The 27,796-nt window shown below is 56.3% G+C and overlaps 1 protein-coding gene across 3 annotated transcripts; it reads right to left on the bottom strand.

Moving 5' to 3' along the window:
* Positions 1-331: 331 nt before the first annotated feature.
* BRD9 (bromodomain containing 9) lies at positions 332-27,792 on the bottom strand. 3 transcript variants are annotated; one of them, XM_070056929.2, is made up of 16 exons: positions 27,615-27,792; positions 26,415-26,629; positions 26,011-26,143; positions 23,948-24,008; positions 23,023-23,167; positions 21,474-21,584; positions 20,776-20,951; positions 16,101-16,233; positions 13,902-13,977; positions 12,519-12,614; positions 10,841-10,973; positions 7,895-8,006; positions 6,056-6,094; positions 5,202-5,304; positions 2,108-2,275; positions 332-1,017 (listed from the first exon to the last, which is right to left on the bottom strand). In XM_070056929.2, the coding sequence occupies exons 1-16, from the start codon at positions 27,664-27,666 to the stop codon at positions 917-919; spliced, it is 1,854 nt and encodes a 617-aa protein (XP_069913030.1). In that variant the 5' UTR covers positions 27,667-27,792; the 3' UTR covers positions 332-916. The 3 variants fall into 3 exon arrangements, with proteins under 3 accessions (XP_069913030.1, XP_069913031.1, XP_069913032.1); XM_070056930.2 differs by having other exon boundaries at positions 20,776-20,891; positions 27,615-27,789; XM_070056931.2 differs by having other exon boundaries at positions 20,776-20,888; positions 27,615-27,789.
* Between the last annotated feature and the right edge of the window lie 4 nt (positions 27,793-27,796).

The following is a 27,796-nucleotide window of genomic DNA, read 5'->3' as shown; positions in this document are numbered from 1 at the left end:
TTCTGAGCCTTCATTCACAGGTGGAAACATTTTGTTCCCCTTTACCAACATCCACGGGGGACCTCCCTGAGGACCCTTACCCAGCCCAGTGCTTCAGCCAGGGCACTGCCTGCTGCCCCCAGGCTCCCCAGCCACGCCTCCCCCAGCACAGCTGAGCACCAACTGTCCCCAGCCCTGGGATAAAGGGTCCTTAACATCTGCATCTCCTCGCATGGGAACAGGGGCCCCGGCAACACACAGGCAGGCCAGACGAGGGACAGCACAGCGTCACAGGGACAGGAGCATGCCTAGAGCTGCCCCAAGCCGTGTCCGAACGACCGCTCCCGTAGGCTCTTTGAACATGTCTCTTTATTAAGATCTGTATTTACAGCACTTTGCAGAGGTAAGCAGGCATCCAGTAGACACCCAGTTACAATGTGCTTCATGGACACTGGATTCTTCTGTCACAGGCTCACTGTGTCCACTCCTCTCCCACGCTCGTCCAAACAGCAACGAGGAGACTGCCCCACCTCAGGCTGTCCTCTGGGGACCCTACTGCCTGGGAAATGTGGGCTTGCGATGGGACACAGGCCACTCAGCACAAGCACACACACTCTGGTCTGTTTCCCAGGGCCATGACCAGACACGGGCAGAAACAAGACGCGTGCAGAGACAACAGCCTGCCCGCGTCTGACGCTGGTGCTCGGGGCAAGCCAGCCACATGCCCTTGTATATGGTTGCCACTATTCAAAGTCCACACAATGGGGCCCGGTGCCCAGGAGCGGCGCTGCTGACAGTGATGTCACAGACAGTTCATCACCTCCTGGGACTGCTTCCCGCACACCAAAGCGGGAAACGTAAGTCTTTGTCTCACGACGAAACTGTAGACGCGAGTGAAAACTCAACAAAGTGAAACAACTGAAGGCTACCTACGAGGCTAGTTCTTGGTAGAGGCTGCAGGTTCTGGAGACTGAAGAAACTCGTAAGGGTCGTGGGTCACATCCGGCTGCTCCCCGACACTCAGGTGGGACGGGCTTCCTGAAATTTTGAGGAAAATGTGCCATTTCAACACATACGGATGGATTTGCAGTGTGGGGCACTTGGAACTAAACTGTCTCCCACATGGCTCTGTCTGCAAGGCCAGGTCTCAGTGACAGCCAAGGCTCCTGGGACACGAGGGTATCTCTGCTCGCTCGAGGGATGGGGGATCCTCTCACTGGCTCCCCAAGACTTGAAGTGCTCTCTGATCGAGCCACCCAGAACATCCTGGCACTGTTTAGTTCATCATTGGATTACAAGGCTATAATGGGATCGAAAAAACTACGTTTTCCTTGCAAACACATCAAGATTCACTCTGCCTAAAGAATAATTCACATCGGGGCTGGCACTGTGGCACAGTGGGTAAAGCCACTGCCTGCGACACCGGCATCCCACATAGGCACCAGTTCAAGTCCTGGCTGCTCCACTTCCAATCCAGCTCCTTGCTAATTCACCTGGGAAAGCAGAAGATGGCCCAAGTGTTTGGGCCCCTGCACCCACATGGGTGAGTGGAGGAAGCTCCTGGCTTCACACCAGCCCAACTCTGCCGCTAGAACCATTTAGGGAGTGAATCAGTGGATGGAAGGTCTCTCTGTCTCTCCCTCTTTGTAAACTCTGCCTTTCAAATAAATAAATCCTAAAAAAAAAGAATTAATTCACATCTACATCTGAGAACCAGAAACAAGTAAGCACACTTAAGGAGTGCTGGACCCGCCTGGCGCCCTGGGCCGCAGCTGAGGCCTCCCAGCCAGGCAACTCCCGTGCTGACCTCCCTCTCCCCAGCAGAGCCCTGGTCAGAGGAGGTCACGGTCCCTGACAGCACCACTGAACACCGGGATCTATGGAGGGGCAATGTCTGTACTGCAGAAAGGACCACGGGGACGAATCCGGGACAGAAGCAAACATTCCCGAAAGTTCACCTGGACCGCCACACAGGTAGGTGCAGCTCCTCCAAGGAGGCCAGGACAAGGATGTCCCGACTGCACGTAGCCCCATGGGCCAGAGGCCACGGTCTGACCTTCCAGCCACGTCCACGTCACAGGCCACCAGCACCTGTGCACATCAGCCTGCCTGGCTGAGGCCACCTTACCCAGATGGTGAGGATCCCGCTCAGAGGTGTTGGAAAGGGAACTGAGGTTAGATGAGGGTCGGGAGCCTCCACGCTCTGCCTGCGCTTCATGCAGGTCCTGCAGGAGCTTGGTTGTCTCGTCCAAGCTCAAGTGGCCGTCATCGTGGTGTAGCTCCTTCTTCACTTTCCCTAGGGGACATGGCGTCGGTCAGCTCCGGCCCTGGGCCCAGGAGGACAAGCACTGCACAACTGCGCTGGAAGAACTCACGGCAGAAAAGCTCTCTGAGCTCGAGGTCAGGGCTATACAGTGGGAGGCCTCCAGGGCAGGGGCAGCGAACACCCAAAGTCTTTTGCACAAGCCATGCCCCACACCCAATCTGACACACTCATACTGTGGAAAGCTTTGCCACGACAGAGGACCACACCATTCTGTGGCTGACCTCCTGTATCAACAATCAGAAAGCCGAACACGGGTGCGGCATGGTCTGCGGCAGCTTCAAGCCACAGCCAGATCTGCACTCACTCCCGTGTCTCAGCAAAACGCGCAGCTGAGCCTGAGAGAGAAAGGTGCAGGCCAGGAAGGGCACCACAGATGGCCCAGCTACCCACAGCTGACGACGTGTGTCCCACCAGCTGGGTGTCTGCTCAAGCCCTCAGAAGCCGGTAGCCAAGAGGGGCCTGCCTGTACCAACAGCAAGGAGGGCTCTGGGTCCAGCCTGGCAATGCCTGGAAAGGATCCAGGGGGCTCCAACCACCCAACAGCCTCAGGAAAAGGCCACCAGGACCCAGAGGTGTGCAGCCCACGCGAGTGCCCAGGGTGCAGACCCTGTCTGACATCCAACAGATAAGCTTCTGGTGTGCAAATAAGCAAATGACCAAAACCCACAGAGAACTCAGAAGGGAAGAGCAGTCAGAAACCAGCAATGCTCCACGTGTTTCAGAAGGCAAAGGAAACACAAGCGAAAGAGGTGACAAGGGGACGGCGTGAGGAGAGCAGACGGGAGTGCCAGAGAAGAATGTCCATTGGGGCCACAGCCAACACGGGAGGACTCGGGAGGAGCTCCAGGGTCCAGAGAAAGAGGACAGAGGCAGACAGCCTCAGGGCTCACATGAGGCCTCCTCAGAGGCCAGGAAAAGGGCAGGTGCTGGCTGCTGAAGGCATCAGAATTCAGAATTTCCCTATGCGATGGAAGTTATAAACCTCTGGGGCTGGCACTGTGGCACAGCGGGTAAAGCCACTGCCTGCAGTGCGGGCATCCCATATGAGCGACAGTTTAAGTCCTGGCTGCTCTACTTCCAATCCAGCTCTCTGCTATGACCTGGGATAGCAGTAGAAGATGGCCTTAGTCCATCTCGGGCCCCTGCACCTGCATGGGAGACCAGGAAGAAGCTCCTGGCACCTGGCTTCAGATCAGCGCAGCTCCAACCGTTACGGCCAATTGGAAAGTGACCCAGTGGATAGAAGACCTATCTCTTTCTTTGCCTCTCCTTCTCTCTGTAACTCTGACTTTCAAATAAATAAATAAATCTTAAAGAAAAAGAAAGCAGGTGAAACTCTTACAAGTGCTGAGGTAGAGAAGAGCTGCTGTGTGGAAAGTTCCCACCACCGTCAGGCTGCAGGCCACGGGGGAGGACTGAGGACCTGCACCTCGGGAGTCCCAGCACCGCTAACGAGGGGCGCCCTGCACCTCCACTGTTTGGGCAGACACTGTGACTGCACCAACGCCCTGCTCTCCTCCTGTAGTCTGGACCTGGTTGTGTGCCAGGTGGAGGGTGCCACGTGGGGACTCCCCTGGGAGGAACCCCTGGACGCCGGGGCCTGCCGATTCTGCTCTGTGCCTTCCATTGCCTCAGTTCTCCTAGCGGATCACCGAACCTGGGGTGGCTGTGGGGATCTTGACACAGTTGAGGGGAAAACAGAGCAAGATGGCAAGCTGGTGATTGCACCAAATACAAATGATCTAAAAGCACGGCGAAGGGAAGGCGGCGTGGGGCTGGTGACAAGGCAAGGCCGTGCTCCTCGCTCTTCAAACAGCTCCCCGAGGGGCAGCACTGGCACAGTGGGTAGGTGCCACATCCCACACTGCGGGGCGGTGTGAGTCCTAGTTCCTTGCCTTCTGATCTGGGAGCAGCAGGGGAGGTTCAAGTGCTTGGGTCCCTGCACCCACACAGGAGACCCAACTGGCTCCTGGCTTTGGCCTGGCCCAGCCCTGGCTCTTGCAGGTATTTGGGGAATAAACCAGTGGACATCGGGAGATCTGTCTCTCTGCCTTTCCAATAAAATGAGTAACAAAAACAAAGCTTCCCCACACCCACGTGACGGTGCGGCAGGGTTTCTCAGCCTCCGCAGTCGACACGGGGTCACCACACAGCAGGATGCCAAGCAGGCTACCCAGTGGGGCTCTGCCAGAACCACCCCCCACATGACAACTCTCCAGGCATTGCCACATGTCCCTGGGATTGGGGTGGGGCTGGGGACCTGGAAAGCAGCTGTGTTCCAAGTGCCGTGAGGAAGGAGACACTGCGAAACCCGACCATGGGCAGCAGAGATGGCTCGTCAGCACCAGCGCACGGGATCGGGAAGAAGAGGCCCTTCCTGACGGTCGCCCAAGAGCAGGCCCTGCGCCAGTACTCACTGAGCTGCACACTGCCTGCAGAGCCCCAGCTGTACAGGTGCAGCCCAAGTCACAACACAGACACAGGTAAGCCCAGTGTGGGTGGTCCTGAGGGCAGTGGGGCCCCTCCGCAGCTACCAGGTGGGCCAGCCTGTCTGGAAATGCACAGCTTTTTCTACTCTCATTTGCACTTCACACAGCCCTGGCACCCACAGCCGGCAGCTCTGCAGGAAACCAGCCGAGCACCCTCCGGTTCAGTTCAGTGCAAACCAGAGCCCACAGCTTAGGGCTTGGTTCTCAGGACCCCACTCCCACGCCCGGCACAGCCCCAGGTGGTTTTACCTGTGCTCCTGACAGACTGGCTATGAACCCAGTTCCTTCGCCCAATCCCCTGGTCAGGTGCTGGGTGGCTCAGAGGACTCTGGGAAACCAAGAATTCCTCCCTCGGGGCCTCACAGCGTCGCAGGAGCAGGGCAGCAAAAGCACCTCATGCAACTCACCCAGAGCACCCAGCATGGAGATGTCCAGTGAGACCTCGGGGCAGGGCCGCATGGAGGTGAAGTCCAAAGCAGAGGCACCGGCCTCTCCCAGCGTGTCCCCAACCTGTGGACAATGAGACAGGCGCGAAGGTTCTATGAACACAGGGCGAGCAGACAAGAGGAGATGCCCTCCATACTGGCTCCCGAAACCTCTGATCATCTGCCAAGCCTGGGTCCACCCCTCAGTAAGGGATACGAGACCCGCCCTGTTCACAGCGTCTAAGCACACAAACGGAGGCACAAACACACTCCGCAGAGAAGTCTACTCAGACCAACAAAACGGAGGAAGACAACAGGCATGAAGTCACAAAGCAGCAGACCCCAGGCCCCGGCACCCTCTCTCCAGCCAGGCGTGGCCCCAGGTGAGCCTACAGCCACCCGTGGCGCTCTCTGGTCAGCACCAGCAGTGCAGCTTCCACCCTCAGGTCACGCCGAGGGCTGAGGTCTCACAGCTCCCAGGGACCCAAGACTAAATCCACACCTGCTGACCCAGGCAAGGCCTCCTCACTGTCAGACAAGCTTGGCAGCCCTGGCCCGGGACAGTCCTGCTCCCTGCCCCCCTCCCTGAGGACGGCAGGTCAGGCTCACTGTTCTGAAACTCCAGCTGCGAGACCTGGAAGAATGTACTACAGCCTGGCCTCCTTACCTCGAGTCTTTAGAAATGGGGGTGGGGAGAACACTACTATTTCATCTCCTCCGTCAGAAAGCTGACCAGCTTCTCCATCAAACGACAGATGCGCTCCCCTCACACCCTGCACCTCAACGCCCCAGAGAACCTGCACACCAGGCTTCCCTCACATGCTCCCAACACCCACCTTCACATCATCCGGAGGTTTCGTGCGAACATTTCTCCTCTGCAAAGCAACAGGCGAGACATCAGTGTTTCGAAGGCAATTTACAGCGGGACACCCAGGTTCCTCCCCTCCCAGCACAGAAGCTGGGTGCTATTCACAGGTCAAGGTGGGGGTCTGGCCAGGGTCTTTATAACCCGCTTGGACCACCGTTATTCTCTCCTCCAGGAGGTGGTGCCAGGGCAGTGCCCCCGCCGCCAAAGACGGATGAAGGAGAGAACGCCAGTGCTGCGTCAGGAAGAAGTCAGGTGTTGTAGCCAGATCCAGACAGCTTAGGCAACACTGGTGGCTCAACCTGCAGCAGACAGGCACCTGAGACCTGCTCAAGTCCCACAGCAGGCAGGTGTGTGTGGGACACACAAGTGGACCCCTCCCAGGACACACCCAGGGGAACAGGGCCGTCGGCCTCCGCAGTGCTGCCACCCCAGGCTGAGACGGCAGCGAGACCTTCAGACACCCCAGCACTGTGCACAACCTCAAAGGCAGGCAGGAGCGTGCCCTCTTCTGCCTGGGGTCTCTATTTTTTTTTAAGAGATGGGAAGCTACTGGTAGATTATTTATTTATTTATTTATTTGACAGGTAGAGTTAGACAATGAGAGAGAGACAGAGAGAAAGGTCTTCCTTTTCCGTTGGTTCACACCCAAGATGGCCGCCACGGCCGGCCGGTGCACTGCGCTGATCCAAAGCCAGGAGCCAGGTGCCTTCTCCTGATCTCCCATGTGGGTGCAGGGCCCAAGCACTTGGGCCATCCTCCACTGCCTTCCCGGGCCACAGCAGAGAGCTGGACTGGAAGAGGAGCAACCGGGACAGAATCCGGGGTGCCGGTGCCGCAGGCGGAGGATTAGCCTAGTGAGCCGCGGCGCCAGCCTGGGGTCTCGGTTCAGAATGATAATTCTGCGAATCACTTAGGATTTTCACTGACTTTTTTTTAATTTGAGAGAGAGAGGTAAGGCAGATAAAGCCTCACTTGGCTGGTTCACTCCTTAGAGGGTTATAAAGGTTGGGGCCAAGGCTGGGAGCCTGGAACAGAACCCAGGTCTCTCATGTAGGTGGCAGGGACCCAAGTACTTGAGCCATCACCACTGCCTCCTAGGGTCTTCACTGGGAGGAAACTGGAACCAGGAATGGGGCCCAGGCACTACAGAGTGGAATGAGGGCACCTTAACCAGTAGGATAAACACCTGACCCCTACTTTTAAACAGAAATAACGCCATTGCTTCAAGGTCCATTTCTGCAAATAAGTTTTCTTCCATGGCATGGATTTTGGCACTGAGTATCAGTTAGTGCTAGGTTAAATTCACAGCTTCTGGAAGAAGAGAGATGGCGGATCCAAGAAATCTGGTGCCACAAAGCGATGAGGATGTCACAGAGTTTCCAGAAGCGATAATGAACTGTTGATCTTGTTACGATTTATTTGTTTATTTGAAAGTCAGAGAGACAGGGAGACAGAGAGAGTGAGAGCTTCTACCCACTGGTTCACTCCCCAAATGGCCATGACAGCAGGGCTGGGCCAGGCCAAAGCCAGGAGCCTAGCGCTCCATCCTGGTCTTCCACAAGGGTGGCGGGGCCCAGCCACCTGAGTCATCTTCCACTGCCTTCTCCAGGAAGTGCAGCAGCCGAGACTCACACTGGCACTGGTATGGGGTGCAGGCACTGGAAGCTGTGCTACGACATGGGCCCCCATAATCAACTGTTCAAAGCAAAACTCACGTCCTGAAGGAAGACAGCTAGAGATGCCCTCAAGCAGCACACCCATCCTGACGCGAGGAGAGGCCCAGGGCGGGCTGAGGGCCTGCGCTCACCTGCTTCAGCTGGAACAGCATCCTTGAGTGGTCCCCGCCTGTGATCTGGTCCAGGAGCTCGTCCACCATCTTCTTGCTGTAGCTCCCAGCATCCTTCACAAACTCCTGCAGGCTAGAAGGGACCACGTGAGAACATCCTGGGGGAGGGCTGCAGCCCCACCTGCACGACAGTCACCGCAGCCCTGACTGCACGACACTGCCACCCGCCAGTCATGGGAGAGGGCTGCAGACCCACCTGCACGACACTGCCACCCGCCAGTCACTGCACGACACTGCCACCCGCCAGTCATGGGAGAGGGCTGCAGCCCCACCTCATGACAGTCACCGCAGACCCCACCTGCACGACACTGCCACCCGCCAGTCACCGCAGACTCCACCTGCACGACACTGCCACCCGCCAGTCATGGGAGAGGGCTGCAGCCCCACCTGCACAACACTGCCACCCGCCAGTCACCGCAGCCTCCACCTGCACGACACTGCCACCCGCCAGTCACCGCAGCCCTGACTGCAGAGGCCTGCACGTCGCACACTGCCTCAGACACCTCGCCGAGAACCTCCCGGCTTCGAATCCTTAGGAGAGCGGGTTGACAGGTTTTTTCATTTAATTTTTTAATTTTTTTATTTGACAGGTAGAGTTATAGACAGTGAGAGAGACAGAGAGAAAGGTCCTCCCTCCGTCGGTTCACTCCCCAAATGGCCACTACAGCCGGCGCTGTGCCGATCCGAAGCCAGGAGCCAGTTGCCTCTTCCTGGTCTCCCATGCGGGTGCAGGGCCCAAGCACTTGGGCCATCCTCCACTGCCCTCTGGGGCCACAGCAGAGAGCTGGACTGGAAGAGGAGCAACCGGGGCTAGAACCCGGCGCCCATATGGGATGCCAGCGCCACAGGCGGAGAATTAACCTAGTGCGCCACAGTGCCGGCCTACAGTTTTCATTAGATTTTCAAATTGGTCCGTGATCCAAAATGAGACAGTACACAAATATATACACACAAGTGTAGAAATGTGCTTTGCTGATTGTATCAACAGATTCATTCCTATCTACTAGTTTTGCATTTTAAATACAAGCAGATTGTAGTAAATGACCAAGCAGGCACGGGGGCAGGACAACATATACTTTTTTGCATAGTTTTGATTTTTGGACATGAATGTGTTTGCTTTAAAAAACATAAGTAAAACAAAATTAGACAGTAGGCATGGAACAGAAGTGCAGTCCTAGACTTCAACCGTGTGGAGTCCTCAACAGGGCGCCTGCCCTGAGAGGAAGAGATGGCTGCTGGCTCAGACTGTGAGCCGACAGCCTGAGCCCTCCACACAGGGATGGAGACCTGCGCCAGGAAGCAGGAAACCTCCCTGCCCGACTGCAGAGCAGCGCGGCTTAGAGGGAGACCTCGAGGGCACAGCTGAGCTCGGGCTCGTCCCAGGGGGCGCTCGTCCCAGGGTGCGCCCACGGCCCTCGCGAGGAGCCACACTGCAGAGCACACAGACCTGGACGAGCACCAGGAGCCCTGGGGAAGGCAGGCAGGTCTGGGGGCCGCAGGTGTGGGACACCCAGTGATCGGTGTCCTTGAGGAGCTGTGACTGCCAACAGGGAAACACAGGGCAGTTAGGGCCTGGGCTCCACAGGGTGAGGTCACCAGCCCTTCGGTTTCTACTTGGGCACCATTCTGTCCTGCAATAAGTGTCTTCCTCAGTTTCCCATTTCTACTTTTTTTTTTTTTTTTTTTTGGTCACAAAATCTGGATTAGGTATTCATTTACTTTCTCAGGGGCTAAATGAATTGTCTGTATTTCATACATACTCTAATTTTTTTGGACTAAACAAAGATCTGAGATGTGAAGATTTTATTTCTTAGAGGCTTATAAAATAAACTTTTCCCAGAGAAATTACTAAATTCTACAAGAGTGACCCATTTCCATTCTGCCACAGAAAACACAAAAACGGTCCAAAAGAAACACAGTACTAGATCTATGTCCTTATTATTACGTTTGAATCCCCATGATGGGCTGAACTCTGTGCCTTCACATTTCTGCTCACGTCCTGTTTTGTTCACTATCTCAGAATGTGACTGCACTCGGAGAGAGGGACTTTAAAGAGGTGATTCAACGGCGTCACTCAGGTGGGCCCTGATCCAGTCTGATGGGTACCCTTATAAAGAGAGGGGACTGGGCCAGCGCTGTGGCATAGTAGGCTAAGCCTCCACTTGCGGTGCCGGCATCCCATATAGGTGCCGGTTTGTGTCCTGGCTGCTCCTCTTCCAGTATAGCCCTCTGCCATGGCCTGAGAAAGCAGTGGGAGATGGCCCAAGTGCTTAGGCCCCTGCACCTGTGTTGGACACTCAGAAGTGCTCCTGGCTCCTGACTCCTGGCTTTGGATGAGCCCAGCTCCAGCCACTGCAGCCATTTGGGGAGTGAACCAGAGGATAGAAGACCTTTCTGTCTCTCCCTCTCCATCTACAACTCTACCTCTCAAATAAATAAATAACAAAAATGAAGTGATTAAACAGACACACACGGAAGCACAATTACATGAAGATACAGGGAGAAGACAGTGTGTGCAAGCCCGAGAGAGAGGCCTCGGGAGGAGCCAATCCTGTCCACAACTGGATTCCAGACTCTCAGACTTTAGGAGCAACAGGCTGCGGTACCTGTTGCAGTCACCCCACTGGACTAACACAGCCACTGAGAACACGAGTCAGTGCACCCAGGGAACATAACTTATGTAAACTCAGGTGTACTCGCGCACACAGACACACCCCCACCCTCCTCCTAAGCTGCAGCCTGGAGCACTGCCTTCTCCGAGGTGATGACTGTCTTCCAGGTGGGCTGCAGCAGACCGACGGATGCCTGCACGTGACACCTGTGCCGCTGCCAGGGGCCTCCCCACTGTGTTCAAAGATCGCCCTCAGCCACTCACAAGGCTGGGTGTGGACGTGTGGCCAAGCCTACCTCAGTGCACACTGCACGCCCGTCTCATCTCCATAGGCTGAATACAGCAGCTCTGTCTCATCCGATTTCAAGTCTCCGAACACTGAGTTATTCTGCATGGAGAGCGCGGTGCTAGCACTGGAGAGAAACGTGACTAAGAGGACAAGGAGAGCAAAGGGAACAGAGTCAGTCTGTCACCCAGCACACTCACACAGCTACACTCCTGTCTCTCCTGGGTTGACCAACCACACCCGCTCGCACAGCTGCTCCCCACCCCTGTCCTCTCTCTGAAATTTCTGCTCCAAGTCTAACTGAAGTAATAAAAGCTGTCTGTGTGAACTAGCAAAATCAACTTAACCTTGTTTTATACCTCCACAGACTGCAGGGAAAGGCTCTACCTCACTGTAAGGAATGACCCCTGACCCACAGCAGAGCTGCCAGGGGACTGGACAGAGGTGCCGAGGGCTCTGCCCAGCAAGGTCACAGAATCCCACCCTGCGGCCTGTACAGCGTTGGCTCCTGTGAGCACATCAATTAAGATGTGCACAGAGTACAGGGTTTCTCAGCCTCCTAAGGGTGACACCAGGGACCAGCATGCTCAGTGCCAGGTCCTGCACGCTGCAGAGTGTTACAGCACTCCCAGCCTCTTCCCAGGAGCAACCCCACTGCTGGTGACAACCCAAACACCGCCAGGCAACCCATAAGGGCACTTGTTCTAGTCCCAGCTGCTCCTCTTCTGATCCAGCTCTCTGCTATGGCCTGGGAAAGCAGTAGAAGACGGGCCAAGTCCTTGGGCCCCTGCACCTGCGTAGGAGACCCAGAGAAGCTCCTGGCTCCTAGCTTCGGATTGGCCCAACTCCAGCCCTTGCAGCCATTTGGGGAGTGAACCAGCAGATGCAAGACCCCTCTCTCTGTCTCTCCTCTCTGTCTATAACTCTGCCTCTCAAATAAATAAATATTAAAAAAAAAAAAAAGTGACCACAACTGTCGGACAGGAAGCAACAGTGGAGACAGGGAGACAGACAGGGATGGGACCTGACCACAGCTGTCAGACAGGACGCAATGGTGGAGGACGGGAGAGGAGGAGACAGACACTGCTGGACCTCAGAAAGAACACTTCTGTAAATGTCATGGGGACAGAAAATGGAAAGAAACACTGAACCCAGGATGGGAATCAAAAAGTATGTAGCCTTGCAACACACACGCACATGTGCACAAACTGTTCATGCACATGTATGCACTCCAAATCGACCAGAATGCCCAGTACAAATGTGAAACAGCCACAGGTACAAATGCCACTACTGCCCAGGCAGCCAGCACACCCACGTGCCCCCGCATGACCTCCTCGCCCTGCCACCATCACCACGCACAGGGCTCTCGGCAGCTACCCTCCCGTGGATTGCGGGGGGCATTCTGCTGGAAGAAATTAAATTCCCACTGGATCACCACTGAGGTCAGCTAGCCCGGTGGACACTGGGCGCTCACAGGAGAACTGCTCGAAGCTTGGGAGTGTGCCACACCCACCAATAAAGAGCAAGAAGCAGAAAGGACCTCAGATGATCTGATTCTATTCCCGTCTTACCAAACCTTAGTTACACGGTTTCTAAAGCCGGACCACAGCCGCGGCCAGAACAGCAGCGAGCAGACCCTGTGACCCTGCATCACCAGCGCCGTGCGCTCTGCCGCCTCAGCCCCTTACCTTTGTGCCTTCTCTCGTCCTTGAAGCCCAGCGTGGTGAAGCCCGGGAGCAGCTTACTGGAGAGCGAGCTCAGGTCCACAGGGTGCGTCTCCTCCTCTGTAAGAGCAGACACGGGGGGCCGTGAGCACAGGGCCTGCCCCAGCCCAGCATCACAACGCTTCTCCACAGCACAACACAGCACAGCACAGCACACTGCTAGGGACAGGGTGGCGGCAAGGATTCTGTAACGACAGCTAACAGACGAGCCTCGGCTCCTGCGCACTCAGCCGACAGTGTTTGCTCTGCTCGGTTCTCACCATACTTACAGGATGTCTGCAGGGTCTCAGTTCCCAACTGAAACCTCAATCTCAATGTTTCTCTCTCTCTCTATCTATCTATCTTGACAGTTACAGAGAGAAAGGGAGAGACAGAGATCCTCCATCTGCTGGTTCACTCCCCGGATGCTGGACCAAGTTTTAGCTAGGAGCTCCATCTGGGTCTCCCACATGTGTGGCAGGAGCCCAAGCACTTGGGCCACCTTCCACTGCTTTCCCAGGCCATCAGCAGAGCTGGATCGGAAGTGGAGCTGCCAGGACATGAACGGGCACCCATCTGGGATGCCAGCATCACAGTCCACTCCGTCACAACACCAGCCCCTCGATGTTCTAAGGTAAGCATCTCACAGAAAACACTGCCAAGCTGCTCCAGCTAACGGTGAGACTCCAGTTTATACGCTGTGTGCAGCAGGCACTAGAGGGAACACCACGAAACTCTTATCCAGGGCTGCATGAACATGTCATCAGGAACACGCAGCCCCCAGGAGCTGCCGAGCACATGCAGAGAGCCCACAGCAAGAGAACCTCAAAGCTAGCCTTGCTCGGTCCCATTTTTCTCACGTGTGTCTGGGAACATTTTCCACCAGCTTCACTGTTTGTCCAAGGATTTTCAAGGAGATGGAGAAGTAGTAACAATGTTTCACAAAGGCCATGAAAATGCCTGTCTCAGGGGACCAGAGGCAGCCTCTTCACCCTCCTTCTAGACCTCCCTTGATGGGATTACCACATGTAGCCTTTCTTCTGAAACCATTCTTAAGCCCCAGAAGCCAGTGTGCTGGTTTTGATACAGCAATGTCAGCTGAGCTCAGGACGTGAGGCAAAGCCCAGCGGCACAGCTCCTGGGAGCTTTGCAGGAGGGTGACACCAAGTCCTCCCGCAGCACCAAGGAAGCCCCGACAGGGGTCTGACCAGCATCTTGGCCCACTAGCACCCTCGGGCCCCCACTCAGCACCTATGTAGAGAGGCATGTCAAGGAACAGGAAACAGAATGCTCCTCATGCTGCCCCTTCACTGGGGTGCAGGCATCCGTGTCACCACACGTGCTCTGCTTCCCTGCCGGGGCACCCACCATCGGCATCGGGCTCAGCTGCGTTGACAACGCTGTAGAGCAGGCTTCCATCACAGAGTTTCTTCAGGTAGCCCATCTGCAAAGAAGGAGCGCCGGGGTCAGCTTCCAGGGGACCATGCGATTCCACTCAAGTGCAAATGAATAAAGTGCCATAGGCGACGTTTATCTCAGACAGGACCCAACTGGCCAGGAAGATTGCTTCCCTGTGAGCAACGCCAAAGAGGCCCCATCCACGTATCCTGGTATCTAAAACTGGCCACACGTGGCAAGATGTGCCCACGGGCTTGTCCTGACCACTTCCAAAGCAGAGCTTCTGAGATGAAGACCTTTACCCAGAGGTAAACGCTCAAAATCGCTCATGAGCCTGACCAAATGACAGGGACCCAGATGGCCCGTCAACAAGCCACACCAGCACCTCACAGCCCAAGGCTGCACCTCCATCAAAACCCCGCAGCGAACACAAGCCCACATGCTGGGGTCCAGAGACTCGGCAAGAAGACAGGTGTATCTGTGACGTGTGGGAGGGTGGCCAGGCCTGCGGGGACATGTTCACGGAGTGGTCACGGGCTTGCACGCAGGGACAAGTGGGATGGGCACGACGCTCATGCAGAGCGTTCTGCGAGGAGTCTCGATAGAGACAGGATGAGCAGGAACGGGGAGAGGCGGGAGACGAGGCACAACAGCATGCTGGCCTGAGGAGCACGCTGTGGAGGCCCTCGGGAAAAGGAGGTGGGTCCCGCGTCCTTGTTACAGGTGGAGGTCTCAGTGTGAAAACGTGGCTTTGAGGGCCGGTGCCGCGGCTCACTAGGCTAATCCTCCGCCTAGCGGCGCCGGCACACCGGGTTCTAGTCCCGGTCGGGGCGCCGGATTCTGTCCCGGTTGCCCCTCTTCCAGGCCAGCCCTCTGCTGTGGCCCGGGAGTGCAGTGGAGGATGGCCCAGGTGCTTGGGCCCTGCACCCCATGGGAGACCAGGAAAAGCACCTGGCTCCTGGCTCCTGCCATCGGATCGGTGCGGTGCGCCGGCCGCAGCGCGCCGGCCGCGGCGGCCATTGGAGGGTGAACCAACAGCAAAAGGAAGACCTTTCTCTCTGTCTCTCTCTCTCACTGTCTACTCTGCCTGTCAAAAAAAAAAAAAAAAAAAAAAAAAAAAAAGAAAACGTGGCTTTGAGCAAATGGAAACCCAGCCTAACACAGCTTTCCTTCTGTCAGGTGTGCATGCATGGAAGGCACACGCACACCCACCTGCTCAGAGGGCCTTACAGACACAAGAGTTCTCCCTAAACACACCAGGGATCCTTGGAGGAATGGCTGGCACCAGGGCTGCAGCACATGGGGCAGGCCCCTGCGCCCAGAACGAGGCAGCCCACAGATCTCTGTGCAGCTCCCTGCGGGCACATTTAGGAAGAGCAGACACGACAGGCAGCGCTAGCCTGAGTCTAGCTCCTATGACCTGACACATCCAAAATGTTTATCTCAACCTTCTTTACTTACAATCCAACGTCCATTTCAAAGACTTAGCATGAAAAAGAAAACGTAGAAATCCAATTAAGTTTTTATAAAGACTGTCTAAATGACAAGATTTTGGATAGATCAGGTCAATAAAACCTTCCAAGAGTACTTTCACCCGTGTGCTATTTTCTGCTAACCTGGCTGCCCGAAGCCTGCAGGTGCACAGGGGGCTGGCACTACACCTGTACGGGTGCCCCAGTCAGGATGCCCGTGCAAGAGGGGAGCACGCACGGGGAAGGGGCCTCATCCTAAGGACTGAGCAGTCAGCAGCACAGGCTCCCACTGGCCACCCCGGGGCAGGCAGCGCAGTCAGGTCAGCCTGACGGAGGTCGTGACCGCTGGGTAGGGAGGCACAGGGTGTGCACGAGTACTCTTAGGTCAGTACTGTGGAGGGAAAGGGGTGACCCTGAGGTGAGGCAGCTCCTGCGAGCAGGGCTCCTGGGGCCCTCCTGAGGAAACACGGTGCGTGGGCACTGCGCAGTGGGCCCCAGCTTCTGAGCCGGACCTCCTGGCTTCCCCAGGCCAGGGGCAGCTCCGAGGCCTAGGCAGTGCCCTGCCTGGATCGAGACTGTCCACCGGTAATCACCTGACTTTGAAAGCTACGTCAAAGCTCAAAGCCCCATCCCAAGAGGAAGCAGACACGAGGGTTTGGGGCCGGTGCGCCCCCCGAGGAAGGCCACGGGACACTACCTTGCCGCCAGGGAGGAAGCGGTTGATGCGGTCTCGAGCCTCATCTGCTGCGTGCTCCACGAGTGCCAGCACGTGCTCCTCTGCGGTGCTGTCCGTCAGGCTGCAGGCGTTCCCTTCAGGCTCAAACACGCAGCTAGAGGTGTGGACAGCAGGACGCGTCAGCCGAGGCTCGCACGCACACCCGCCTCTGCTGCAGTCTGCAATGACGGGAGGACTCACAGAACTTCCTCCAGCTCACCCACCATCCACCGCACGGCCCGAGCACGGACACCTGGCCTGGCTTGCCCAACACTTCCTCACACACACACACAGCACTGCCCTGCTCACACCCAAACACTCCTCCTCCACACTTCCTCACACACACACACAGCACTGCCCCCTCACACCCAAACACTCCTCCTCCACACTTCCTCACACACACAGCACTGCCCCCTCACACCCAAACACTCCTCCTCCACACTTCCTCACACACACAGCACTGCCCCTGCTCACACCCAAACACTCCTCCTCCACACTTACACACACACACAGCACTGCCCCCTCACACCCAAACACTCCTCCTCCACACGTCCTCACACACACAGCACTGCCCCCTCACACCCCAAACACTCCTCCTCCACACTTCCTCACACACACAGCACTGCCCCCTCACACCCAAACACTCCTCCTCCACACTTCCTCACACACACACACAGCACTGCCCTGCTCACACCCAAACACTCCTCCTCCACACTTCCTCACACACACAGCACTGCCCCTCACACCCCAAACACTCCTCCTCCACACTTCCTCACACACACAGCACTGCCCCTGCTCACACCCAAACACTCCTCCTCCACACTTCCTCACACACACACACAGCACTGCCCTGCTCACACCCAAACACTCCTCCTCCACACTTCCTCACACACACAGCACTGCCCCTGCTCACACCCAAACACTCCTCCTCCACACTTCCTCACACACACACACAGCACTGCCCTGCTCACACCCAAACACTCCTCCTCCACACTTCCTCACACACAGCACTGCCCCCTCACACCCCAAACACTCCTCCACACTTCCTCACACACACACACAGCACTGCCCCCTCACACCCAAACACTCCTCCTCCACACTTCCTCACACACACACACAGCACTGCCCTGCTCACACCCAAACAATCCTCCTCCACACTTCCTCACACACACACACAGCACTGCCCCCTCACACCCCAAACACTCCTCATCCACACTTCCTCACACACACAGCACTGCCCCTGCTCACACCCAAACACTCCTCCTCCACACTTCCTCACACACACACACAGCACTGCCCCCTCACACCCAAACACTCCTCCTCCACACTTCCTCACACACACACACAGCACTGCCCTGCTCACACCCAAACACTCCTCCTCCACACTTCCTCACACACACACACAGCACTGCCCCCTCACACCCAAACACTCCTCCTCCACACTTCCTCACACTCACACAGCACTGCCCCTGCTCACACCCAAACACTCCTCCTCCACACTTCCTCACACACACACACAGCACTGCCCCCTCACACCCAAACACTCCTCCTCCACACTTCCTCACACACACAGCACTGCCCTGCTCACACCCCAAACACTCCTCCTCCACACCTCCTCACACACACACACAGCACTGCCCCCTCACACCCAAACACTCCTCCTCCACACTTCCTCACACTCACACAGCACTGCCCCTGCTCACACGCAAACACTCCTCCACACTTCCTCACGCACACACACAGCACTGCCCCCTCACACCCCAAACACTCCTCCTCCACACTTCCTCACACACACACACAGCACTGCCCTGCTCACACCCAAACACTCCTCCTCCACACTTCCTCACACACACACACAGCACTGCCCCCTCACACCCAAACACTCCTCCTCCACACTTCCTCACACACACACATACACACACAGCACTGCCCTGCTCACACCCCAAACACTCCTCCTCCACACTTCCTCACGCTCACACACACACAGCACTGCCCTGCTCACACCCAAACACTCCTCCTCACTTCCTAACACAGTGAGAGCACTGTCTCACATCACACTTCTCAAAATGTTTCTTCCTCTTCATAACAAAACAAGATGAAGAACAATTCTAAGCCAAGTACACGTTCCATATTTTTCAAGTGTCAAGAACACTTCAGTTACTTTAAAAACAACAGAAGGAAAATGACAGAAACCTCATCCTTTAGAATCATTACAGGCACCCCTCAGCAGTGACATTTCTGGTGGGTTGAGAGCTGCACTACAGTAAGGCTGGGCAGGCGAGGTCAGGTTGCTGCCCCCAAGAGTGGCCTGGCTATTCTGCCCAAGACTGCAGTCGGTGCCCTGGGTGGCTCCCTGTGATGCAGGAGTTCTCAACCCCAAGGGCTGACAAGCACTGGACACGGCACCCGAGCAGGCAGCTCCCTCTCCCGTGGAAGGCTCTAAGGCAGACGGGCCACGTATCAGCGGCCAGTGGACCGTTCCTGTGGTCACAGTGTGTGGCTGGGGTATCAGCCCAGCATGCTTTGCTAAGGGACCACAGGCCTGGAAGCACGAAGCACAGGTTCTAGCTTTCTATCTAAACACCTCAACACAGGCAAGGCCAGAATCTCGGCCCGAGGGCCCCTGAACCCAGGCCACAGGAAACCACGAGTGCTGGGCAGCACTGGCACATAGGGAGTCACAAAGGGAAACCATCAGCTACTTTTCTAGAAGGCACCCATCCTCTACACTAGGAGACACTCAAGGCCACAGGACCATTTGGCACAGGCGTCCCGTGCACACGCAACCTGCACAACCCACCATGAGCACCACCCATGTGGCCGCACCAGAGCAGCCACTGACTGCACACACACTGTACACGGACAGGACTCAGAATTCCCTCAAAGCACTTTACAACCAACCACTAGAGAATGGCACTGTGGCCCAGCAGCTTAAGTCATCAACTGCAATGCCAGCACCCCATACTGTAGTGGTCATTTGAGTCCCAGTTACTCTGCTTTTAATACAGCTTCCTACTAGCACATCTGGGAAGGCAGCAGATGGCCCGTGTACTGGGTCCCCGCTGCACATGTGGGAGCCCAGGATAGAGCTTCAAGCTCCTGGCTTAGTCAACCATCAGATGGAAGATCGAGCGATCTCTCTCTCCCCCACCCCCTTTCTCGCTACTCTTTCAAATAAGTAAATAAACAGAAAATTCTTTAAAAATAAATCCAGGGGCCAGTGCTGTGGATTAGCGGGTAAAGCCACTGCCTGCAGTGCTGGCATCCCTTATGGGTGCCGGTTTGAGTTCTGGCTGCTCCACTTCTGATCTGGCTCTCCGCTATGGTCTGGGAAAGCAGTGGAGGATGCCCAAGACCTTGCGCCCCTGCACCCACGTGGGAGACCCAAAGGAAGCTCCTGGCTCCTGGCTTTGGATAGCCCAGCTCTAGCCGTTGCCACCATCTGGGCAGTGAACCAGCAGATGAAGACCTCTCTCTCTGGCTAATGCTAATGCTATGATGTGTAATTCACCCTCAGCACTCAGCCCTAGGAGGAAACAAAGAGCTGCACAGACCCCAGAGAAAGGCCCGGAAGGGCCACCAGCTGCTGCCGGTGGAGGGCACAGAGCCACGGGAGCCACTACACCTGCAGCCACTCCTCGCTTTCCACAAAACCCACACTTGACCACAGAGCTACGAGCCTTGTGTCTGTACAGCCACAGCTGTGTAGCTACTGTAGTAGAGTGTCAACTCCCCAGAATGGATGCAGCCACATCTCCTGTGCTGAGCGACAGGTACAGCTTCTGTCACCAGCAGGCATCATGTGTGGGAGGGGGTGTCCAGAGTGTGAGGGGCTGATAAATGCTAACACACAGCTCACACGGGAAGGAGTGGCAGACAAGCTGCAGGGCCAGCCATGTGAGCTGGACGGGCCACACCAGGTTAAGAATGCATGTGGCAGGGGCCAGCGTGAGGCCACTGCCTGTAATGCACTGGTTCAAGGCCTGGCTGCTCCACTTCCAATCCAGCTCCCTGTCAATGTGCCTGGGAAAGCAGTGGAAGAGGTCCAAGTACTTGGGTCCCTGCACCCACGTAGTGGACCTGGGTGAAGTTCTGGCTCCTGGTTCTAGCCTGGCTTAGCACTGGCCACTGTGGCCATTTGGGGAGTGACCCAGGAAGATGGAAGATCTCTCTCTCTCTCTTAGTCTGCCTTACAAATAAATTTAAAAAAATTAAATAAAAAAAAAGTACAAATGGTAATGCGCAGGAGCCTGTCTCGGGCCCCTGCCTCCTCCATCTGTAGTGGCACAAGTGGCAATGATGCCTGCAGGACGGTGTTGTCCAAGTGTGTGTGGTGAGCAACCAAACCACCTTTCAGAATGGCCTGCCTGCATGGTCCCAGGGTCTGCTGACATCACTGGGGGACCACTGCAACACTACCTATGCAACACAGTGACCTCCCTCGAGGGGCAGGAAAGGGACAGCTACTTATCTCTCAAGCACTGGGTAAAGGCATTGCACCTGGAGCCTCACAACACCTGGGCCCGGGCCACAGCCTGGAGATACTACAGAACCAGGCTCCTCCCCACAGGACCAGCAACTGCAAGGCTGTCTACACCCACAGGACACCCCCAGCCCCGACTCCCACAGGCAAGCACGCTGTGCACACAGGCATTACCTCATGACCTCTCTACTCGGCTTTCTGGCTCTCTTGGCTGTTTCTACTTGGACGGGTACAACCTCAGGAGCAGGTTCCTCAACGGCGGCCTCTTCGCTGCCCAGAAGAGCTGCCTGCTGAGAAAAATCCATGTCCTGCATGAACGACATGCTGCGCCTCAGAGCTAGCAGCCGCTCCTAGAATCAGAAAGCACAGAGCAGGGCTTTACCTCTCCCTCACAGCCAGGGCGCCGTGACGATGGGTGGGATGGGATGGCCACAGCTGGTGACAGCAGGCCACTGCGCGGCACTGCTGCACCTCACCCACACGTGCCACATGCAGCCTGGCTCCCAGCTCAGATGGGAAAGCCAAGCAGGATGGCCAAGGAGGACAAGGAGGTGCCGTCGGGATTCAGGGAGGCAGCCTTGCGAACACACCCACAGGGTTGGCTGCAAGCCAATGAGACGGACACCCAGGCTTGAGATCAACAGCTCCGGAACTTTCCGCCAAGTCTTAATGAGACTTTACAGCTAGGTCAGGAGCAGGTGCAGGGAGGGAAGGGGGTGGCCAGCACGTCTACCCTAAAGCAGAGGGAGCAGCACCATGGCGGTGGCGATGGATGGAGCATGTCATTCACTGTGAGTTTCTGCTCACACCTGAGGGCTGTGGACTAGAACTCGCTGGATTTTTCCGGCTCGCTGCTCTTGGTGGGGCCTTACCTTGCTCATCATCTTAAAGCCGGCATGCAGGATCTTCTTGGCCAGCTTGTAGTACACGGTATCTGGCCTGTTGTACGTCATTGCATTATCACACATCAGTTTGAAATCTGCCTGAAAATAAAAAAAAAATTAAAAAAAAAAAGCCACAAGAATTAAGTCCAAAATGCCAGAGTTTGAGATTCTTGTCAAAAGAGGCCACAAAGGAAAGGCAGAAATTGTGTGGAAAACAAACTTGGCTCTCTGACCTAAAAAACAGCTTTTAAAAGTTTTTAAGAACTCAGAGAAATTTTCATAGCTGTTCATTGGTCTTTACTGGGATGAAAAACCCCTCCTTGAGGAGCTCGTCGAAGGCCATAGTTCCATTCTGAGCGCCGCACACAGGCTTTGTGAGAGCAAAGGGCTTCTTGTGCTTTCTCCTCCCCTCCGGGGCGCTTCCCCTATTCTTGCTGGAGGCCTGGACACTCAAACAAGCAGCAGCAGCCAATGGTTCTCCCAAGTGAAGCTGGAAGGTAAAGTGGGGGTCCCAGGGACACCCTCCACCCCTCAGATTCTTCACAGAACTTCACATTTTGTCTTCAAATGGCTTCCCACAACCATCAGAAAAAGACCTTCCCCGGAATGAGGACAGTCTTACCGCACGCCTGAAAGTACAGGCAGGCCATCATCATACCAACCCACTCGGCACACAGCTCCAGCAGCTGTGACATTAGGACGGTGAAGGGGCACTGTACACAGCCCCACGATCAAGAGTGTGCCACCAGGGCCTCCACCAGCCCAGAATCCCCCACTGGCACTGTGCAGCACCCCCAGAGGGCGCTGAAGGTGCAGGGCCACATCTGTCACGTACCCCAACAGGCTCTAACTCGGGGTCCGTGCAGGGTGGCCGCTGCTCACCAGCGCCTCTGATCCCACAGGGTCCCTGCAGGGACACTGAGAGGACTTTGGGGCACGGCCCACTGCCACAGACCCGATCTTGTCTGGCCTGATTCCCTCACACAAGTTCTTTTCTCGCTCAGTTTCCACCTGGTCTGTCAGGCTGTGTCAGACTCAGACAGTGTCTCCAGTAAACATACACAGGAAAGTCAAGCTTTACCAAAGCTAACACCTAGAAAAAAACTTTTTCTAAATATTAATGCCAATGTTATCATTTTGTTAAAAAATGAGCTTTGCTTAAAAAAAAAAGGTAAAAAGCAATCTCTAACTCTCACAATTAGTACCACGAAACACAAGAGAGCTGAGCAAAATGTGAGATACTCTAAGAATTGCTTTAAAAAATAATAAAATTAAACAACCAATGTTACAAGAACAAAACTAGGAACTGGGAAATCTATGGTTCTAAAACTACTTTTCCTCTGGCCACCCAACTGGACACATCACGCCCTGGCTATTCCTGCCGTGTTTCTAGGGGCATGAGCACAGCCAGGCTCTGAGACCAAACACAGAGAGAAGGTTTACACAGCCCACCTGCTGCTGCAGAAGGGGGAGATGAGTCAAGCGCAGTGGACACACAGGACTCTGACAATTATTCCAGAAAATGATGTCAATTTACCTTGAATTCTGTGACCGACTTGTACTCGTTAGCCGCGATCTTGTCTCTCATTGTGCCAAAGTCCATCGGGTGTTTTATTATCATTGAATATCCAGGAGCAATTGCATCCGTGACAGGGAAAGCAAAAAACCCATGAGGATCTTTTCTGAAAGCAAAGACATCTTTACTTAACACAAGGAGGCCTTAAAACCTAGATTTCTAAATGACAGAAATCCTCAAAATCCAAAAACTTGATACAACTGGTCAAAGCTTGCCTCTTAAAAATAAAACACCTGGGGCAGCATCGCGAGGCAGCGGTGAGGCTGCTCCAGCAATGCTGCCATCCCCTATCAGCACTGGTCTCCTCCCAGCTGCTCCACTTCCAATCCTGCTTCCTGCTAATCAGCCTGGAAACGTAGAACATGGCTCAGGTACCTGGGCTCCTGCCACTCGTGTGGGAGACCAGGATGGAGTTCTTGGCTCCTGACCTCAGTCTGGACCAGACCTGGCTGTTGCAGCCATCTGGGGAGTGAACTAGCAGATGCAAGATTGATCTTTCTCTGTTTCTGTCTCTTGCTCTGTCACACTGCCTTTCAAATAAATAAATGAATACCCTTTTAAAAATAATTAAAAACTAGAAAATCTACGCCTTTTCAGAGTGTGACAGGCGTCTTCTACACAGCACAAGTGAAGAGTGCTCTTGCCTGGACGTGTGTCAAAGCTTCCCTGACAGCCTACCGCTCACGCTGGGTGAACGGAGGGTCTGCAGCCCTCCTGCTCTGCTCCATGCCCTTAAGCCCTGTCCTCCACTGCCCACGATGTCCAGCCAGCCCCGGCCGGGACAGAAAGCACCTGGGAAATACGTGCCTGCTTCACGGCTGGAAGCCCGCAGAAAGGCGACACCTCCCCGTCCCCCAACACAGGCCCTTCAGAGACACCCCCTCACCTCTGGAGCTGGCGGAGGAAATGCTCCAGCAGCTGCTGAATAGGCGTGCTCTCGTGCTCAGCTGACAAGTGAGAACAGCGAAAAATTAACACCGACTAGCAAATTCCTGAGTCACAGCATTTTGTCAGAACTGGGGACCCAAAGATATATCAGACCCAGCCTCGGCTACCACAAAACTCGGCTGGGTGAGAAAATGCACAGAGTGTCAATCTCAAAAACCCCTTAAAATAAGCACCAGAGTGGAACTGTCACTCACTGACCTGCCCAGCTCCTCCCACTACTGGGCCTGCTAGGTTCCAGACAGGGTACAACTCAGCTCCTCCCACTACTGGGCCTGCTACGTTCCAGACAGGGTACAACTCTGCACACAGAGGTTTCCTGGCGCACTTCGCAATTCCTCAACTTGCAGCCACACCTCTGGCCCACCTCTGCAGAACAGAGGTAAACACGCGGGAGTTCTGGTGAGCACCAGGGTTGTTAACACAACTCTGGGCCCAGTCAGGGACCTCAAAGGGGGGTCCGTGGTAGTGGCTCTCCACAGTGAGCAGCGTAAGTCCAGGGAAGTGAATCTCACTGTTAGCACATGAGGAGGGACGGGGTGGGAGGGCAAACCCCAAATAGGTAGTTAAGTAGAGTAAACCAGCCAGCACCAGCAATTGCACTGAGTCTGTAGACACATCCACCAGATTTACTGCTCTGTGCGTGACATGTCCACCCCAAGCGCACCAGCAAGAACTCAAACAAGGGCCAGCACTGTGAGGTAGCAGGCCAGGTTTCGTCCTGCAGCGCCAGCATCCCATATGGGTACCAGTTAGTGTGCTGGCTACTCTTCCGATCCAGTTCTGCTCATGGCCTAGGAAAGAAGTGGAAGATGGCCCAAGTCCTTGGGCCCCTGCACCTGCATGGGAGACCTGGAAGAAGCTCCTGGCTCCTTCTTTGGATCGGCTCAGCTCCAGCCATTATGGCCATTTGGGGAGTGAACCAGCAGGTAGAAGACATTTCTCTCTGTCTCTCCCTATCTGTCTTTCCCTCTCTGTCTGTTAACTCTCCCTCTCAAAAAAAAAAAAAGAAAAAAAGAAAAAAAAATCTGAAAAAAAGAAAAAAAAAAAAAACCTCAAGCAAACCAGGCAGGGATGTGCCAGAGAATAGCACCCCTTCTCCACAAGGACAGGATAACACCTCCCCCTCCACGCGTAAATCAGAGGTGGTCAAACCCAAGGTCAAGAAATGTCTGAAGACCAAACGATGAGACCCAGAAGGTACCGAGCATTCACAGCCTCCCTGCTGCAGACAGCGTGACTCGCAGGGCTGCTGCTGGTCTGAGCACACAGCTCCAGCACCTCCTCCTGCCCTGTCCCAGGCCCTCACGCTCAGATTCCTGCGTCCCTGCCACGTGGCAACCACCAGTGCTGTGGGGCACTGGGAAGAGAGCCCTTGCCGTACGCACCCGTGCCCAGGCACAGTGAGTCCTAAGCACGGACGCTGGGACACGGAAGGCAAGGCAGCGCTCCTGACGCAGGTCCCCCAGAGGCCTCGCAGCGCTCCTGACGCAGGTCCCCCAGAGGCCTCCTACCTCCTTCGTTCCCAGCTTGCAGTCACTTTAAAGTGACATCAGACCCACCACTGGGGCCTTCAGAGTCCCTCTTCCAAAACAGGGTTCTGTGTCCTTTGCTGGTGTGTACGTCCCTGAGTCCACTGGCCTGGCCGCCCTCCTGATGCTGCTCTGGTTCAGGCGCTAGGGCAGACAGAAGGTGGGCCTAGGCTCTGCCAGCCCCATGGGGTCGGCCTCTGCGCTCTGCTCTTCAGTTCCTTCTCACTAGTCTTCAAAAGCACATGAAGCATTCTTCATGGGTCAAGGAATAAAATTTTAGTCACAAGCAGTAATCGGCCAGCCCTGCTCTCGATGTCAAAGGTGGGAAGCTCAGGTCCAGGCACACTGGTACGAGGCCCTGAAAGAACACGCCAATTCTTTCCCCACCTCCCGGAGGCAGGAGGAGTGAGGCCAGCCCCTACTCAAGGACAAGCTGTAATGCTCTGGGAGCCTCTGGAAAGGGACCACTTGCCTGGCTGTGTCCGGCAGGCTCTCACTGGCCGATCAGGGGGTGCCTCCACCTCCACCTTCTTCCCAGGATCAAAGTCGTCAGCCTCCCCCTCTGTGTCACAGTGTTCTTTCTCTCGCTTCCGCTTCTTTTCCTCCTGGGGTACAGAGAAGCAGGAGTTGTCAGTGGCTCACCCCAGACTAGCAGCAGGGATTCGGAAGCGTCTGCCAGCCTTCTCCTTAGTTCCTGGGGGAAACAGGAAGGGGGAACGCCCTCTTCTAAACGCCCTTCTCCTTCACAAAGATCCCCCGCAGGGGCAGCCTAGGACGATGCCCGGGGGACAGAGCTGACGAACGATCTAGGAGGGCTGCGCAGGCACCTGGTGTGGGTTCCCAGGGCAGGGCCCCTCGGCCTGCTAGCGCCCTTACCTTTCGTTTCCTTCTTTCTTCGTCATCAAGTCGCTTCTCCTTCTCTGACTTCTTCTTCTTTTTCTTCTTCTTCTCTTTGTGTCTCTCTCGCTCATGGTCTGACCTATCGTCGTAGTAACTGGAGTCGTGGCCGGATCCCGAGAGTTCGGTCACTTCACTGCCCCCAACCTTAAGGACCAGCTTCAACGGCTTCTCCAGGGGCTTGTCCGCATAATCTGGACAGACACGGACAAGGGCCTCACCGTGTGCTCTGCCACCAGCACTACCCCTGGGTGGGAACCCTCAGTCCAACATGCGGGGCCGAGAGTAGAGCTTTGCCACACCACGGACAGCCAAGTGGCCAGACAAGACAGGCAGGCAAAATCGGCCATGGCCGGGTGCTCCCCCCTAGCCATCTGCGCCCACTCCCTCTGCAGTGAGCTTCATGTCCCTTTCGGGTCACTTCAGGCTCACTGGGGTGCCCGGTCTCTCACAGCAGCCCACCACTGCAGAAGCAGCAGCCTGGGCCTCAGGAGCCCCCGTCTGCTGCAGCCCCGCACGCACTGACCGGCAGAGCTGCAGGACCGGAGGGAGGGAGGGAGGGAGGGAGGGAAGGAGGGGGGGAGGCAGTGCTGGGCGCTGGACTGCTGTTCCCAGGACAGGAGGCAGGAGGGGTGGGCAGCAGGCAGGAATCCCCACCACAACATGGACCCAGCCCACCGAGGGCCCAGGATGCCCCTCCCACTCCCCAGACCCTGTCCACCTTCCAGAGGCCGGGTATGCGGTCCCAGGCGCACGCCCACCGGGCTCAACCCCTGTGCCCAGGACCCGGCCCGCCACGCCAGGACCGCCTCAGACGCTGCGCCCACCACCCCTGGCCTCCCTCGGCCCCAGGGTCCACGGCCACACCCACCATGCCAGGACCCCTCAGTCCAGGCGCCGGGACCCCGCCCACCTCAGCAGAACCCCCGCAGCCCGGGTGCCAGGACCCCGCCCACATCACCAGAACCCCGCAGCCCGGCCCCGGGACCCGCCCACCCCTCAGAACCCCGCAGCCCGGCCCCGGGACCCTCTCCGTCCCGTGCCCGAGACCCCGCCCACGTCCCCAGAGCCCCCTCGGGCCGTGGCCGGACCCAGCCCGCCGTCCCGGGGCCACCTCCGCCCGCGCCGGGGCCCGCGCTCAGAACGTCCCCCGCGTCACAAAGGCCGCCGCCGCCTCACCCTCGTACGAAGAGCGCCACTCGGTCTTGTGCTTCTTGTGCTTCTTGCCCATGGCGGCGCCAGCGCCAGCGCCCGGGCGCGAGCGGGCAGCCGGGACCGCGCGCCGCTCGGAGCCCGCGCGCCGCTCCGGAACCAGCCCTGCCGGCGCCGCGCCGGAAGTCACCCCGCCCTCGGTCTCGGCG

Source organism: Oryctolagus cuniculus, chromosome 14 (genome assembly GCF_051225735.1).
Source record: "Oryctolagus cuniculus isolate XC-2025 breed Fujian yellow rabbit chromosome 14, ASM5122573v1, whole genome shotgun sequence".
Lineage (NCBI taxonomy): Eukaryota > Metazoa > Chordata > Mammalia > Lagomorpha > Leporidae > Oryctolagus > Oryctolagus cuniculus.
The sequence above is the reverse complement of the archived record's forward strand: the minus strand, read 5'-3'. Positions and strand labels throughout refer to the sequence as shown.